The 14,507-nt window shown below is 47.3% G+C and overlaps 2 protein-coding genes across 4 annotated transcripts in view; one reads left to right on the forward strand and one right to left on the reverse strand.

Moving 5' to 3' along the window:
• MCPH1 (microcephalin 1) overlaps positions 1 to 14,507 on the reverse strand; it is a 113,387-nt gene that overhangs the window by 54,118 nt on the left and 44,762 nt on the right.
• Positions 1 to 14,507, forward strand: part of LOC133347434 (angiopoietin-2-like) — a 50,991-nt gene that overhangs the window by 16,186 nt on the left and 20,298 nt on the right. For all 3 annotated transcript variants that reach the window (XM_061559677.1, XM_061559678.1, XM_061559676.1), the window contains exons 3-5: positions 5,734 to 5,889; positions 7,206 to 7,327; positions 11,237 to 11,463. In XM_061559677.1, the coding sequence (XP_061415661.1) occupies positions 5,734 to 5,889; positions 7,206 to 7,327; positions 11,237 to 11,463 (505 nt within the window). The remainder of the gene's footprint in view (positions 1 to 5,733; positions 5,890 to 7,205; positions 7,328 to 11,236; positions 11,464 to 14,507) is intronic.

Genomic DNA, 14,507 nt, shown 5'->3' on the forward strand with positions numbered 1-14,507 from the left:
CATTAATTGTGCTGCAGTGCAGGGCCTAACCCTGCCACGGTGCTGACAGCTCACGCCCAACCCTAGCATAACCAGCGGGTCGGTCTAACAGCATTACTACATTTCTCACTGATGTTTGCTTGTAGAAGCAGCATTGGATTAAAGCAAAGGCATGCTTATTTAAGGTCAGATAAGGAAAATAAATGAAAACATAACTTGTCCACTGGCACAAGCCATACAGCAATCTTACTACTGTAGATTCATCTGCAAAAATAATATAGCAAGTGACAGTATTGTAATTCAAAGTCAGATTTTTTTCTGTCATTGGCTCAGACAAATCCAGGCTTGCCTCCTATTGGGACATTTTAGTTGTTTCACAAATTAAGTTTTACTCCACACTACAATGAACATAGCACCCACTTCTGGCAATGCCATTAGAAATAAATAAAACCTTGCAATGTATCACCGGATGAAATAAAACTTAATTGAGATCTGACTAATGGACTCGGCATGGCATTCATGCTGACCGCCATTAAGTCCAGTGGACTAGCGGACAACGATTTCACGTCCAATGCTGGATTCGTGTCGCGATTGTGAAAATTTCCCCCGTCTCAAACGACTGGAGAGAAGGCACCGGCGGCTGCTTAATCGGCGCGGCCATGAGGCCAATTACACCACCTACAAACTCTGCTTCTGCTTCGTCGCAGCCAGCGCGAGTGTACGGAGACTGCCCGGCAGCGATCGCGCCGCTCCGAACCAGGGGCATGCTCAGTGGGCAGAGCGCTACGGAGAACTTTCCTCAGCGAGTGGGTTGAGCGTGTGGGTGAGCGTGTGGGTGAGTGTGTGGGTGAGCGTGTGGGTGAGCGTGTGGGTGAGCGTGTGGGTGAGCGTGTGGGTGAGCGTGTGACTGTTGAGTGGGGAGCAGTAGTTTAGTGGTTCGCGCGCTGCGCTGTGAACCCGACGACCCGAGTTCGATTCCCGCTCATGGCCAACACCAGTGACGATTATCTGAACCGGTCCTGGGCCTCCCCTAGGTCGACTCAGCATCAAATGAGTACCCAGTGCGGTGTGTAAACATCGCCACTGGGGAGACAAAGGCGGTCGGGCGTGGTGCTGGCCACCCACCCCCTCGTGTACCGTTCCGGCCTTCATAGGTGCTCGCTAACAGCACTTGCCCCTACAGTCTGCTAAGGCTATATGGGGGATCTTTGTCGAGTGGATGAGTGTGTGACTGTTGTGACCTACCATGTGCTGCTTGAACACGGCTTGGATGAGACAAAGTCCTCAACATGAGTGTATATGTTGTAATTAATTATTGCCAATCTTAGAGTCACGAATGTAAATATACATTCATCTAATTTTTTAATGCACAGTGCCTGCGTGTGCACACGTGTGAATGGCAATATGAAAAAAATGTGCTCACTGCATCCACAATCATTTCGGAGCAGAACTGGTGGTGTGCACGACTCAGCACGCCTTGACGTGAGGCTCTCAAAGCCAGGCGCTTGACCGCTAGAAGCCACACTCTGCGCTGCGTCGACCGGTGCGTGCGTGCCCCTACACACGCGGTGTGGGCACTCTGCTAGACTTAGCGGCACTATCGTGTGACGGCAACTCTGCTGCAGCTCGTCTGCGTGTGAATGTAAGTGAAACAACACAAGCCGGCTTGACGCTCGTGCCTCACAGCAAGAAAATCCTGGGTTGGATTCTCGATTAAGGCACCTTTCTGTGTGCAGTTTCCATGTTCTTCCTCTGTCCTTCATGGGCTTCCTCTGGGGCCCCCTGTTTCCTCCCGAGCTAAAAACGTTAGATGAAATTAGAGTTGGCCCAAAAATCGTGATGCAGGTAAAAAAAATTATTTCCTTCTCAAATTCGACTTGAGCCAGTGCTGTTCTCCAGTGGGGGGTGAATATCTATGTCACAACGTGGTATCTATTTTATTGACCCAGAGGGATGATGGACTGAGTCAACCCCTAACCAGAATTCACAGTCTTCCAAATGCGAGCCGCTCACTCTTCCGCCGTGCCACCTGGCCGATTACAGTGCAGGATCCTCCTGAAAAAAGAGCCCTCAGACTCGTTGTGGCTTTGCTGGGTAAATAAGTAAAAAAATCACAATCACAGGTGTGACCGACAAAGAACACAGATTGGGCACGCATGCCAGAGCGCACTGCAGCCAATTGCTGGACCTGCATGGTTACTACAGGAAGCCATAGCAGGTGCAAGCCATTTATATTTAAATAAATAAGCAAACACTGCAGACATCTTTAATGCAGTGGACACGAGTCTTCCTGAAAAACACTGCCGGAACTTCTGTCTTGGACAAAGACGTCAAACCTCGAGAGAGTTCTGTGTTACGTGAAATATATATATATATTTATATCGAGTACAGGGGAGTGAAGAAGAGTCTGCCCCCTGACACAAGCGGGGTGACGACCCACGAGGCATCAATCTTTGCCCGTGGCTCTGTGGGGCCGAGGACCCCGGCGCGATGAGGAAGTGAACCAGACACGAGAATTTCCACCGCTGTCACCTCCATTACAGTACGATTCTCGGTCACAGCACAAACTTTTAAGTGGTTGCTTTATATATATACACTTTCAATAGAATCCTCTTCACAGTGCAAGACCCAGGCACCTTTTGATGAACACTCCTGCTATGGAGCCAATGTACACATCCGTGTCTATCGCTTTATACATGAGCACTTAGTGGTGGAATCAAAAGAGTAAAACAAGTAAAAGTCAAAGTCATTTCCTGCTCAAATGAGCATTTATGCCATGCTCATCTCCTGTTTACAACCCTGTGGAGCCATTGGTGGAAATTACACATTCCTTTGGCGGGAGTGAGTATATCCATCGGACAACCACTGTTTACTTCCACACAGTGGCACTCGACCCCTGAGGGACGATGAGTCAACGTCCGTCCAGGATTTGAATTCTCGCAAAATCCCCGATTGTGAGGCGGTCACTCGACCAGAGCCACCTGAAAAGAGAACTCAGAAGCAGAGGAGATCAAGGATCGTCACGACGTTTAATGTCCACGTCCTTGACCTCGAGCTGATGAGGGGTTTTAAGTTGCAGTGAATACGTCTGAAGTAGAAATAAGCTACGTGTGGCAGATTTAATCCAGTGAGAGTTAGGGCACTCCTGTAAGTGCAGATATCATAGCACACGATGCCAGTAATGCCTGTTAAAAATGCGTTGCTATATTTTTAGAAACGGTAAGTCACAAAGTACGTGAATAAAACGAGTGCAAGTTTGATTCCAACACTTATATCTGAATGAAAGTAAACCAATCGCAGGGTCCGTGTCCACACACCGTTACAATATCCCCACACCATGACAATATCCCCAGGGCACAACACTCTACGGTGGTGTGGATTAGATTATAGCATATATTCAACAAGTGTTGCAATGCATTATCCATTGAAAAGTGTAAACATATGGTAAAGTGGTTTTAGGCCAGATAAAAGTATGCCTAACAGTGCCGAAAAGCGAGAACGTTTTCACTGCATCCCAACACAAGTGGGTTCGGCTTTCCCTTTGAGGAGCCGTTGGAGCACAGTCGTGAGACTTCACACAAGCAGCTGGGCTGGTCACACCGATTGCCGGCAAAAGAGGAGCCACCACCAAGACGGCCCAGCACGAGAGGCTGCCGTTCGTGCTGCCGCTAGCGCTGCCGCACTCCACCAACTATGCGTTAATTTCTGCTTCAAACGCACAACGCCGTGTGTGATGTGGCCCGATGGAATTCGACAGGATGCTTAACAAATCTTTCTCATGTGCTCACGCCGACCATGGGACTTTCCCTTGGTTTCACCAAACGGACGGTGCAAATCTCGTGACAAGCACCCAGCGCTCCACCCGCTTTAGGCTTTGACAGCGAAGCAGACGAGTTAATTCTCGAATTTGTGTCTGGCACGCCTGGAGTAACGTGTCGTGAGTCACGCATCACAGAGTCATGTGTCAACGTGGCAAGGCAGTGACATCTCGTTCAGTGTATGGGCACTCACAGCAACAGGAGCGGCAGTAGTGATGCCAGCGAGCAAAACTGGGGCCACCAGACAGAGACGTTGCAACAGAAAACAAAACAAAGACAACTTCACTCATGAGAGTCATAAGGCGTCAGGGTGTCTCCCCTGCTCATACATTCTCCTTCCCATTGAAGGTCTTGAGTAAGTGGTGGACGTTCCACATTCCTATGGGGTGCACCAGTTGCTCTGCAAACGATGGGGTGGAGTGAAGCTGCAACGTTGAACGCTCGTCCTAACAACTGCGAGTTGAGAACTGCCAAATAAATAGCAGTGCCGAGAAGTAATAATATAAATAATAAGAAAAGTTCAGTTTACAAGCTCTGGAGGCTTCAAGTGCAATTTGCGTTTCAGGGGCCACTGTATAAATTGTTGACGTGAGTGGTAGGAAGGGAACATAACCAAATTATCCACAATGGATTATTTAATCAAAAGAGATGGCATTTTTCAGAATGTATTTTTTATATATATAACCAGAAACTTTGTTTTCCACATTACATGCATTTATTTACACGAGAAATATTTATGTTGACTAGTTTTATGTTAAAATATAGTAACTTTAGAATACACGTATAGTTAAATGGTTTGAACTGCCTTGCCTAATTAACATCCTCATTGACAAGTGCAATGCAGTTTACGTAACTTTTCATTGGGAAAAAGGCTACAAAATCACAGCAATTTCCACCAAACAGTAGAAGAAAATACATTCTTACCAACATGAACATCATGCCCATCGTTCAAAAAAACGTTTAGATAAGAAGCTAAGTTTAACATGCACTGTAGATCAACCTCACCTTGTTTGGAAAGTCTACCGTGGTTGCCCAACGGTGCATCTGGCCTCTACCATAAGAAGTTCCCACCACTGGCTAAGAGCGAATAATAGAGACGAAGGCCGAGCCATGCTTGTTCAAGTATTCCATTCGTTAGCGGAATTGGCCAAACATGCCAATACAGAGCCATCAGGTAAAACAGCCTTGAGACTCAGTGAAGATGTTCTGGACAAAAGCGAGGCATTATTGTTATTCATCATCATCATTAGCTATGATAAATCCACTTTTGGATGAAGGCCTCCCCAATCCATTGCCATATCTCATTATCCTGCAAGATAATAATCCACCTGGAACCTGCACACAATCTGATTCTATCACTCCGTCTCCTCAGTGGATGTCCTCGAGAACGAGTTCCATTCCTCGGCTGCTAGGTCGTCATTGCTCTTGACCAGGGGTCGGGAACCTTTTTGACTGGGAGAGCCATAAAAGCCAAATATGTCTAAATATATTTCATTGAGAGCCATATAGTATTTTTTACGTATAATAAATTAAATATGTCTTACTTTTAATGCGACTTCTGGTGCTATATGGTTTTGCTGATGGCCTTGTTGTCTGGTTCATACGTGGTGAGGTTGAGCTTCATGCAGGCGTGACCCGTGAAATTTATCTTCAAAACTAATTTCTGTTTACTTTAAAATGACACCATAGTATTAAACAATATCACAAGTATTTTAAAATCAATTCCAAACAGATTTTTTATTTTTTTATTACTATTATTTTTTTCAACTCAAAATTGTCTGGGAGCCATATGCCGTCACTGGAAGAGCCATATATGGCTCGCGAGCCATAGGTTCCCGACCGCTGCTCTTGACTGTCGGCTATCGTTATTTTGTATCGACGTGACGTGGCACAACGTAAACGTAAGAAGCCCCGCTGTGCGCGTGCGTGCCGTCAGCTGGAGGGGTTCATCCAGGACAGCGTGCACAGCGAGACGGCGCAGCAGCAGCAGACGGCCGTGCACAACCAGACGGCCGCCATGCTGCAGATCGGCACCAGCCTGCTGAGCCACACGGCCGAGCAGACGCGCAAGCTCTCCGACGTGGAGGCGCAGGTAAGGGGGTGGGCGCGCTGCGCCGGCCACATCACCTCTTCCCGGGCTGTCCAGCAGGAGATGCTGCGAGGTTCAGTTCCGAGGGGCTCCCGGCGTGGAGATACAATTATCGCACATTGTGCCCAACGCCACGGGGCACAACCCGAAAACACATCGGAGGGCCGAAGAGCAGCACTCGCATATCCCGGTGAACCCAAATCTAACCCATTGCACTGCCTCACTGTCAAGGCCACAAAACCTGGTGCACGGATAAGTTGGAACGTATTTCCTTTAATCAGAATAGTTATGCCATGCTACGGAGGGTGCTCTATGTTTACTATTCACTGGTGCGAAATGCTGCTCTTCCCAAACACTCCAGTAATGTCTAGCCCGCAGTGCTAGTCTGTGCAGTTGCTGTGAGTGCATAGTCTGCACGCTGAGCAAGGCTACAAAAGTACATGTCACTTCAGTGGTCCGGACACAAAGCTCTACGCCCTTACACTGCAAGCAAAAATAATCCGCATTCACATTCCATTCCCTGCATCGCAGGTAAGTGACCCAACGAGGCTTGAATGGAGAGCTAAAGCAGAGGACTTAAGATGTATTGTCTCAAAAGACAGAGTGTGTCTATATAGCACACACACCCACAGAGAGCGACGTACCAAACACAAACTATTGGACATATGCAACAGCTTGTTGTGACAGCACAGCCACCTTCTGCAGTCGTCGGTTCCAGCAAGAACACTTGTGCAAGTGGTTCAGCAGACGCGTCATAACGCAGCTGCTAAAAGAAAAAAAACATCACGTCTAATAATGGCATCAAAACGCACAAGCGTGAAAATGTATTAACTGCACTCACGTCTGCACAAAGCGGCGCGGGCATGGCTGGATACATTTTTCACTCGAGTTAGGTCGGACAACATAATTTATGTATGTCATCTACACTTACACGAACGCATAATAAATCATCCTTTCCTCCGCTCGACAGCCATAACTATTAGCACAATCACGCCGCACCTGCCTGCAGAATTCATTACAGCGTAATGCGCTTGGACACTGCGCATATACAGCGCTGCACAGTCCAATGAGCCTCTGATGCATACGTGTGTGTGTGCGAGTTATACTATCTGAGCCGCTGCATCGTTCAAAATGACTGATCATCTTACACATTCATTGCAAATTTACATGTACGAAGCAAGACTGTTTTGCAAAGATTTGTTTCCAACTTGGGCATAAATCTTAAACTAAACCACATACACCTTGGAGAGAATAGAAGGTCAGAGTATGAGATCTCAGCGGAGTGTCGCTCTACTGCGTGTCGGCTGCATGCGGCGCAGGTGTTAAACCAGACGACCAGGCTGGAGATTCAGCTCCTGGAGAACTCGCTGTCGACCAACAAGCTGGAGAGAGAAGTGCTGCAGCAAACGCATGACATCAGCCGGCTGCACGACAAAAACAGGTAACCAGGATCACGGTGCTGTCCACGCTCGGGCACTGACAGCAGCAGTTCGCAACTTGTGGGTCGGGTCGTGCCCCCCCACAAGGCATTTCGAGGGGGGGTGGGGGAGGAGGGAGGTGCAGGCTGTGGCATGGACACTGTGCAAGAGAAGTTTTGAATCTGTGTGGGGAACATGAGCGCCAAATTATTCGCACGGTTGGCTACGTATGGTGCGAAATAAATTCAACATACATATAAATTGCGGTGACAAAACACTGTAATACCCACCGCCGTTGACGAGAGACACGGACATCTCTCTGTGCGAAGCTGGGTGAGAGGGCGCAGGGACCCTTGGCCTTGATTAGGGGGCGGGGGGGCTGCAACGTACCAATACAGTTGAGATCCACAGCCTTGGAGGGGCACAGAAATAGCCATGAGGGGGTCACGGCAGGTGCCTTTGCAAAATGACTGCCTGCCATTTTTTCCACAAAAGACAACCAGTTGTCTGTGCAATCAAAGCCAATGAAGCACAAAGACTTCTCCATTCACGTGAGAACCCACAATGATTTGAGGACATTATGCATTTTCATCAACATCTAAAACTGCGCTGCACTAAAATGAGTTGAACACAAGTTCACCTCAAGGCAAATAGTAAAATAAACTTGCATGTCGTTATGTAACCACGTGTTGTTGTCTATGCAGCTATTTAACCATGGGTCTAAGGACATGGGTCTACGGACATAGGCGACCTTGCAAATAGCGTCTTGTCCAGATGCTAATGTCAGGGCAGTGAATCACGGATACAATTTGGAAAAAGAAAATCGTCTCTGCAGGGCGGGAAGCTGAGACTTCTGTCTGCAGTGGCCACTTGAATTGGGAACCATCCCCCAGAAGACCCCTCTGGGGGATGATATGAATTGTTAAAAAAAAAATTATGCAACCACACAAAGAGCGCGAAACAAACATAGCGTACTCCCTCCCATCAGAAATGTGAAAGAGGCACAACAATTTTCAGTGATTACGTACTCTGGAAAACAGACATTGACCACAAGCTTCAACATTCACGATGCTCACAGATGTAAAAATCCGGAAATGTTTAAGAAGCACTTAAACTGCACAAGTAGTGAGCTTCAGAGGTCACGGTGTGGTTCATTGCAAAACATGTTGAGAATGATGGCAACATGCTTAATGCAAAAATATTTATAACCTGCATGTTTTCCTGGTGGAAATTCGACATTCCTTTGGCAGGAGCATGTGACTCCCCCTTGGGATAACCACTGTTGGATTCTCCACAGAGTGATATTGATTTCATTGACCCTGGAGAAATGATGGGCTGAATTAACATCAGACACTGCACATTATGTTCCTGTCATGAAAATATATGATTCAAAAACGTTGTAATATTTTTGCCACAACCTCCGACAACGGTCCGGTACAAGAACACTTTGTAACACAAAAAAAGGGGAGCTCTACGAGATTCTCAAGAATGTTTATTGGACACGACTCCCATTGTGTCCGAAGCATCTGCACTCTCCGCTGGCAGGCTGACCAAGTCTCGCTCCTGCGCCAGCACCGCTAACACACAGGGGACCCAGTCCCACTCAAGTGATTTACTCCTCAAATCAGCGTGGAGGCGGTGAGCTCAATGGTGAAAGTTCAACATTCCTATGGCAGGGACGAGTCTACTCACAAGACAACGACTGTCGGCTTTCCCATGAGATGTTATCCCTGGAGGGTTGATGGGCTCAGTCAACCCCCAACCCAGATTTGAACTCGCCATCGGGAGGTCCGGCAAAAAAAAGTTTACTTCTTCAGCAGCATCGAAGAGTTTTAATTTATCGAAGCCAGGTCGTCAAATCTGCACAAAACAACAAACTCTCTCTTGATTGGTGTTGGTGAAGCTGCTACGAACCGGCCCGGCTCAGAGCGCAGCCCTCCACTGCGTTGCTCCCGGGCGCAGTCTGGCGCCGCGCCTCGAGACTGCGATCATCACGTGCAGGAAGCTTTCCTCTCTACTCTCACTGCTCGTTGATTGGCAAAAACAATGAAAAATGGGTAAAATAACACCCGCACGTACACGCAGCGAGGCGTGTAATAATATTTTTAAAAAATCCTGTAAAACCACGCAAGCAGGAACAACTTGGTCCCGCATGAACACAAGTTGAACTTCCAGGCGTAGCTGCGCTCTTCAAACAGCGGCGCTCATCTCCCCCGACTTGACCCGGCAGCTCTCGAGCTGCCATCGCTCAAAGCGACCGGCCCGTCCTGACAATTCAAGGGCATCGCACCAGGACTGCCTGCAAATGCGAGACCCGCCACAGACGCGCTCCGGTTGAACGACGAAAATCTTGCCGAGCTGTTTCAGTCAAAGCGCGGCTTGAGCACGGCGCCAAAAGAGGGCTCTTAAAACAAGTGCGTAATAAATCACGATCGTGCTGAATGTTGCCACAAGCAGTGATTTTGAAGCTGATTTAAATAATTCATTTGCACTTGACACAGAAAATAAGGAAGTTTTCATTTCCAATTGTGTCACATTTTAATGATAAAAACCCACCATGAGCACAAGCAAGAGAATAAACACAGGTGTCAAGCTTAGTGTCAACTTAGACTCAATTGCACAATATGACATTTAAAAGCTCTTTGAATCGGTATCCATTCATCTTAATGTCATATAACCTCAACTTTTGTAGTGAACAACTTAAATTTTACGTGTAATAATAGTCTCTGGGTTTTTTTGTTTAAGGGTAATAATCCTCGACTTGTGGTGCACGTAACATACGGCAAAGCAAATGTCGAATGGCAGAAATCTATTCTCGCCCAGGGAGTCTCAGTGGAGATGTTGGGCCCCAGCTGCGAAGGGGAGCACCAATCTGGAGAAACCTGCGATCGCTCATTCTGCCGGCAGCAGCGCGCATGATCTATCACGATCCATTGGTGTGTTCTGTTGTACGTATGCACTGTATGTTGAACTTCTTTTGCACCGTACATAGCCAACCGTGCTAATCGGAGGTGCAGTTGCCCTAGCTATGAAGTCTGCTACGAGTACCGTGAGGCAGACAGCCCAACACGCCAGCGCAAAAGGCACAGCACAATCTGATAGATCTCTACCCCATGATCAGAACCCGACTCCAAAACGATGATTTCCCTCCCATCGTCTCCCATCGTTTCTTTTCCCTAGCTTAATCAATTCAAGAAAGGCGTTAACTTTTTTCTATTACAACTTTGATGGTGCTGTTTGTTCCTGAACATTTTATTCCTTGGGCCTTTGGGCCTATGCTCCGAAACTGTTTGAAAAACACAAAAAACTGTGGTTATGGGCTTGGACGGTCGGCACACGTGCAGTCACGTTCGTTAGATGAGCATTTCCGCACGCACGTCCACGTTCTCTTGTTTGGCACGAAACATTTTGCATTCCATAGTTGGTGGGATGTGGAAGACAACCGAGAATCGGGTTGTGCAAACACGTTCCATTCCCTACAAACAAAACTGATGGTATTGCTACGTGAGTAAAAGTGATGAGAGAATATGAGGTTCCCTCCTAAATTAAACTCTGCTTTGCTCTTCAATGAGGAGGGACCCTCACCGCTACGACTGCAAATGGATGCCCAGCACAGCAGTAGAAATGTACCCCGCTGGGCGGTCCCGTGGCACAGTGCTCCTGTGCAAGGGGTCACATCGGCACATCATCCCTCCAGGGTCAATAAAATTAGCATCCCTTCAGTGAGATAGTGGTTGTCCTATGGAGAGAATGGCATCTGTTATGGTAACAACCGCAAACACACTTGCAAACGAGATGTTCCAGCTAAAAACTGCCAGTGGAGATGAGCACCCAACGCTCAAGCGAGCAGCAGGGAGACACTGTAACACGACTTGGTAAGTGACGATGACTGACACGGCACTATTTGGCGATGGCTGCGCGGTGGATGTCAGCTTGCTGGAGCGGAAGGTGGTCGAGGTGGAGCAGAGGCAGCAGCAGGAGCTGCAGGCGCTGCGGCGTGAGCGCGACGAGCTGCAGCAGGCTGTGGTGCAGCGCGGCGAGCTCATGGACGCCCTGGAGCGCCGGCTGCTGGGGGCCACGCACAACCAGACGGTGTTGCAGCGGCAGCAGGCGGAGCTCACCGAGACGGTGCGCACGCTGCTCAACGCCATCGCGCAAGGTACACGGCGGCGGTGGCCACGGTAACACGTGCAGGATAGAGACCCCAAACGTCCTGGGTCTGGCCGAGACGGTCTCGGTGGTTCAAGAAGGTCTGTCCCCGTGTCCACACTCAAACTCGGACCAATTGAAACATTAAACATCTGAAAATGTCATGCTCGACTCATGATGTGGGCAGTGGGTGGGGCTAGCGGAGGTGTAGGCAGTTGGCGGGGCCAGCCTCAGGAGGAGGGAGGGGGAGGCCACTCACTCTGAGGCCGGGACTTGTGGTTGAGTGGGTGTGGCTATTGAAAAGTGGGAGGGGCTGCCGGCACGCCATGTGGCCCGGTTGAGCCTCCCAGAAGTTTAGAAGCGTTACCACGTGTCCTTTGAGGTGGCAGAGCATTGTGGGAAACAAGTTGCAGTCAACCACGTGCAAGTTTCTGTGACAAAACAGTGCGCATATTTGACTCTTGGTCCCTGTGACCCAAAGCTGCTCACGAAGCTTCTGTTGCAGCCAGGCTGATGTCTTCCGAAGCATTACAACGACACTCATTTCTTGAACGCAAGTGGCTGCACAGCCTGCCATGAGGCCTTTTGTTCCTCTGAAGGGATGCACTACATGCAGTTGGTACAGCAGTCTATGGGTTCCCTTAAAAATAAAGGTTTCCAAACGTTTAAGGATGGTCAATATTGTTACCATTTGCTTTATTTCACCGAAGGTATGAGGACACTCATACATCAAAGCCACTGCTAGCCATGTGAGGTAGACTGCTAAAAGCCCCAGAGGTGAGTGAGCATGCTGACCTGTGCAGCATAGGAATCTTAATTTTTAGGGCAAACACTGTTGCCACTGTCTGTTGTAGTTCACTTAAACCCTGAAGTCACTTTGGAGTTTCGTGAAAGGCACAGAAAAGTAATCACTAAGCCATGGAGTGCTTTAATCAATAACATCAGAAATTCTCAGAAATGCTTTCCAGATGCAAAAAATATCCATACCTAAACCTGTGAAACCTGATCAATACACATGCAAGTTAACAAAATCAGAGCAATATTTAAATGCAGAAGGCTTAAAGTAGGTTCAGTTCTGCAGTATTTGGAATTCACCATTGGTTACCACGGCAATTAAAAACCAGCCAGAATTTAAAGTTTAAAAAAATACGCGAGAAAACAGCTCATCCCTAGTTACAGTATTCACAGAGGATATCGCCATGTGTAAGCTTTGCTCTGAACGCATTTACATCACGTATGGTGTGCGTGCGAAATGAAATTGCGGGATAGTCACCCGTGATGTTTCTGAAGGATTAAGTAGCCTCAACGATGGGGAAGTGGAATTCAAGCTGTCTCATGGCCACCAATGGACAATGAGCGCCACCCGATGCTTGCTTGAACAGGGAGACACTTTGCATCATGGGCATCCTTGCCCATGTTAATCTCAACCCCCCCCCCCCCCCCCTTGAGGAAACTCCGGTTCAGCAGGAAGCAAATCGGGTGTGACCAAATCCTCCCCCAAAGTGTCGCGCCCACTCGACCTTCTGAGCGGGGTTTGACATCGGCTGATAAATCCCCAGGCCCGAGTGTTGGACGCACATACGCGTGTACACACGTGCCTCGTCCCAAACATCTGACCTCGAGATTTCATCTGCCCATCTACCAGCATTGCACAGCGCAGCCACGTATTTCAATCCCGGAGTACGTTTGGTCACCCTGCCTCCAAACATGCACAGCAAAGTCAATCCTGCCCTGCTTCTAAATCTAAGCCAGCGATCTTAGCTGCTGCTCACAGAGAAGTACACACTTGGAAATGCATTACGCTTAGAGTTAATGTTGTGCTGGCCGCGTGGATACATTCTATACTTAAATGAAAGCATACCTTAAGACATTTACCACGCTGTATTAGTTATCTACTTATTGTAATGCAGCACTTTAATGAATTCCTATTGAAAGCACCTAATATATCAGCATCGGTGGAGAGACGAAACTAACTGGCAGTGTTCCCTGATCCTATAACATGTATTTAATATTACGTTTGAAAGTTTTTGAACTTGAAAAAAAACCCACAACTAAAAGGCCTCTTTGCAGGTCACCGTAAATCTTAAATAATGTTACAATGTTATCCTCTGAAACCGGACAACGAAATAACACAACGGCCGCTCCCATTCCTTAAGCCAAAGAATGTTTAGAGACAGACATTCAATGTTGCCTGCAATCCATTTAAGTTTCCCAAAAGGGTTTCTTGTATGCGATTTTGCAAATGATCCCCTGCTTATCACGTTCGGGGAACATCAATGTATTCAAAAAATAGTTTTGAAACGTTATTGTGATTTCTTTCATGATCATACATCATTAATACTACTTTTGTCATGTTTTTAGTTAATGATGTGAACTAAAATTGTCACAAAGTATGGTAAAATCTCACTCGAAAACCACCACTTTATTTAAGGAAGAATAATACACAGACCGCACACATTTTTAAAGTTACATGCGGAGAAAGTGACACATTCTTCCCTTTTAAAAGCCTTATCTCACTTACGTAGAAAAATGACAAAGGTCTGCATTTACCACGTGACAAACGTGAAGACAAACTACATTTCATGATCATTATAAAATCACACGCGTAAAGACGATGCTCAATCGTTTTGTTAAACGATCTCATGAAAAACATATTTATCTAAATAACTGCTGGCCAAAGGTTTGAAGAGCAAAATCGAAACTGAATCTATCATAGAAAAATAATCAAAAACTTTTTTCATCTTTTTGTTGTCACAGTTTGCTTAACACGGCCCAAAAGGCCCCAACATATAAAGCAGGCCGCCAGCAACAAACAGCACTGACTCCCGCGAGGGACAGCGGCACACGTGGCCGACAGTGCCAGACCGTCACGCACCGCACAACTCAAGTCCATCAATTCCGCTTAATATGTGGCAAATTATGTAAAAGAGCCGGCTCAGTTCTGTGTAAAAAAAAACCTCACAAAGCCGATGCAGAGCCTCGACTCTGCAGTCACATGGACTGCAGATGTGAAAATAAATGCTTTGTCTTGGGCCTTATTGCATTATATCAATG

The sequence above is a fragment of the Lethenteron reissneri genome, chromosome 26 (genome assembly GCF_015708825.2).
Source record: "Lethenteron reissneri isolate LAM-NWPU_2019-01 chromosome 26, ASM1570882v1, whole genome shotgun sequence".
Lineage (NCBI taxonomy): Eukaryota > Metazoa > Chordata > Hyperoartia > Petromyzontiformes > Petromyzontidae > Lethenteron > Lethenteron reissneri.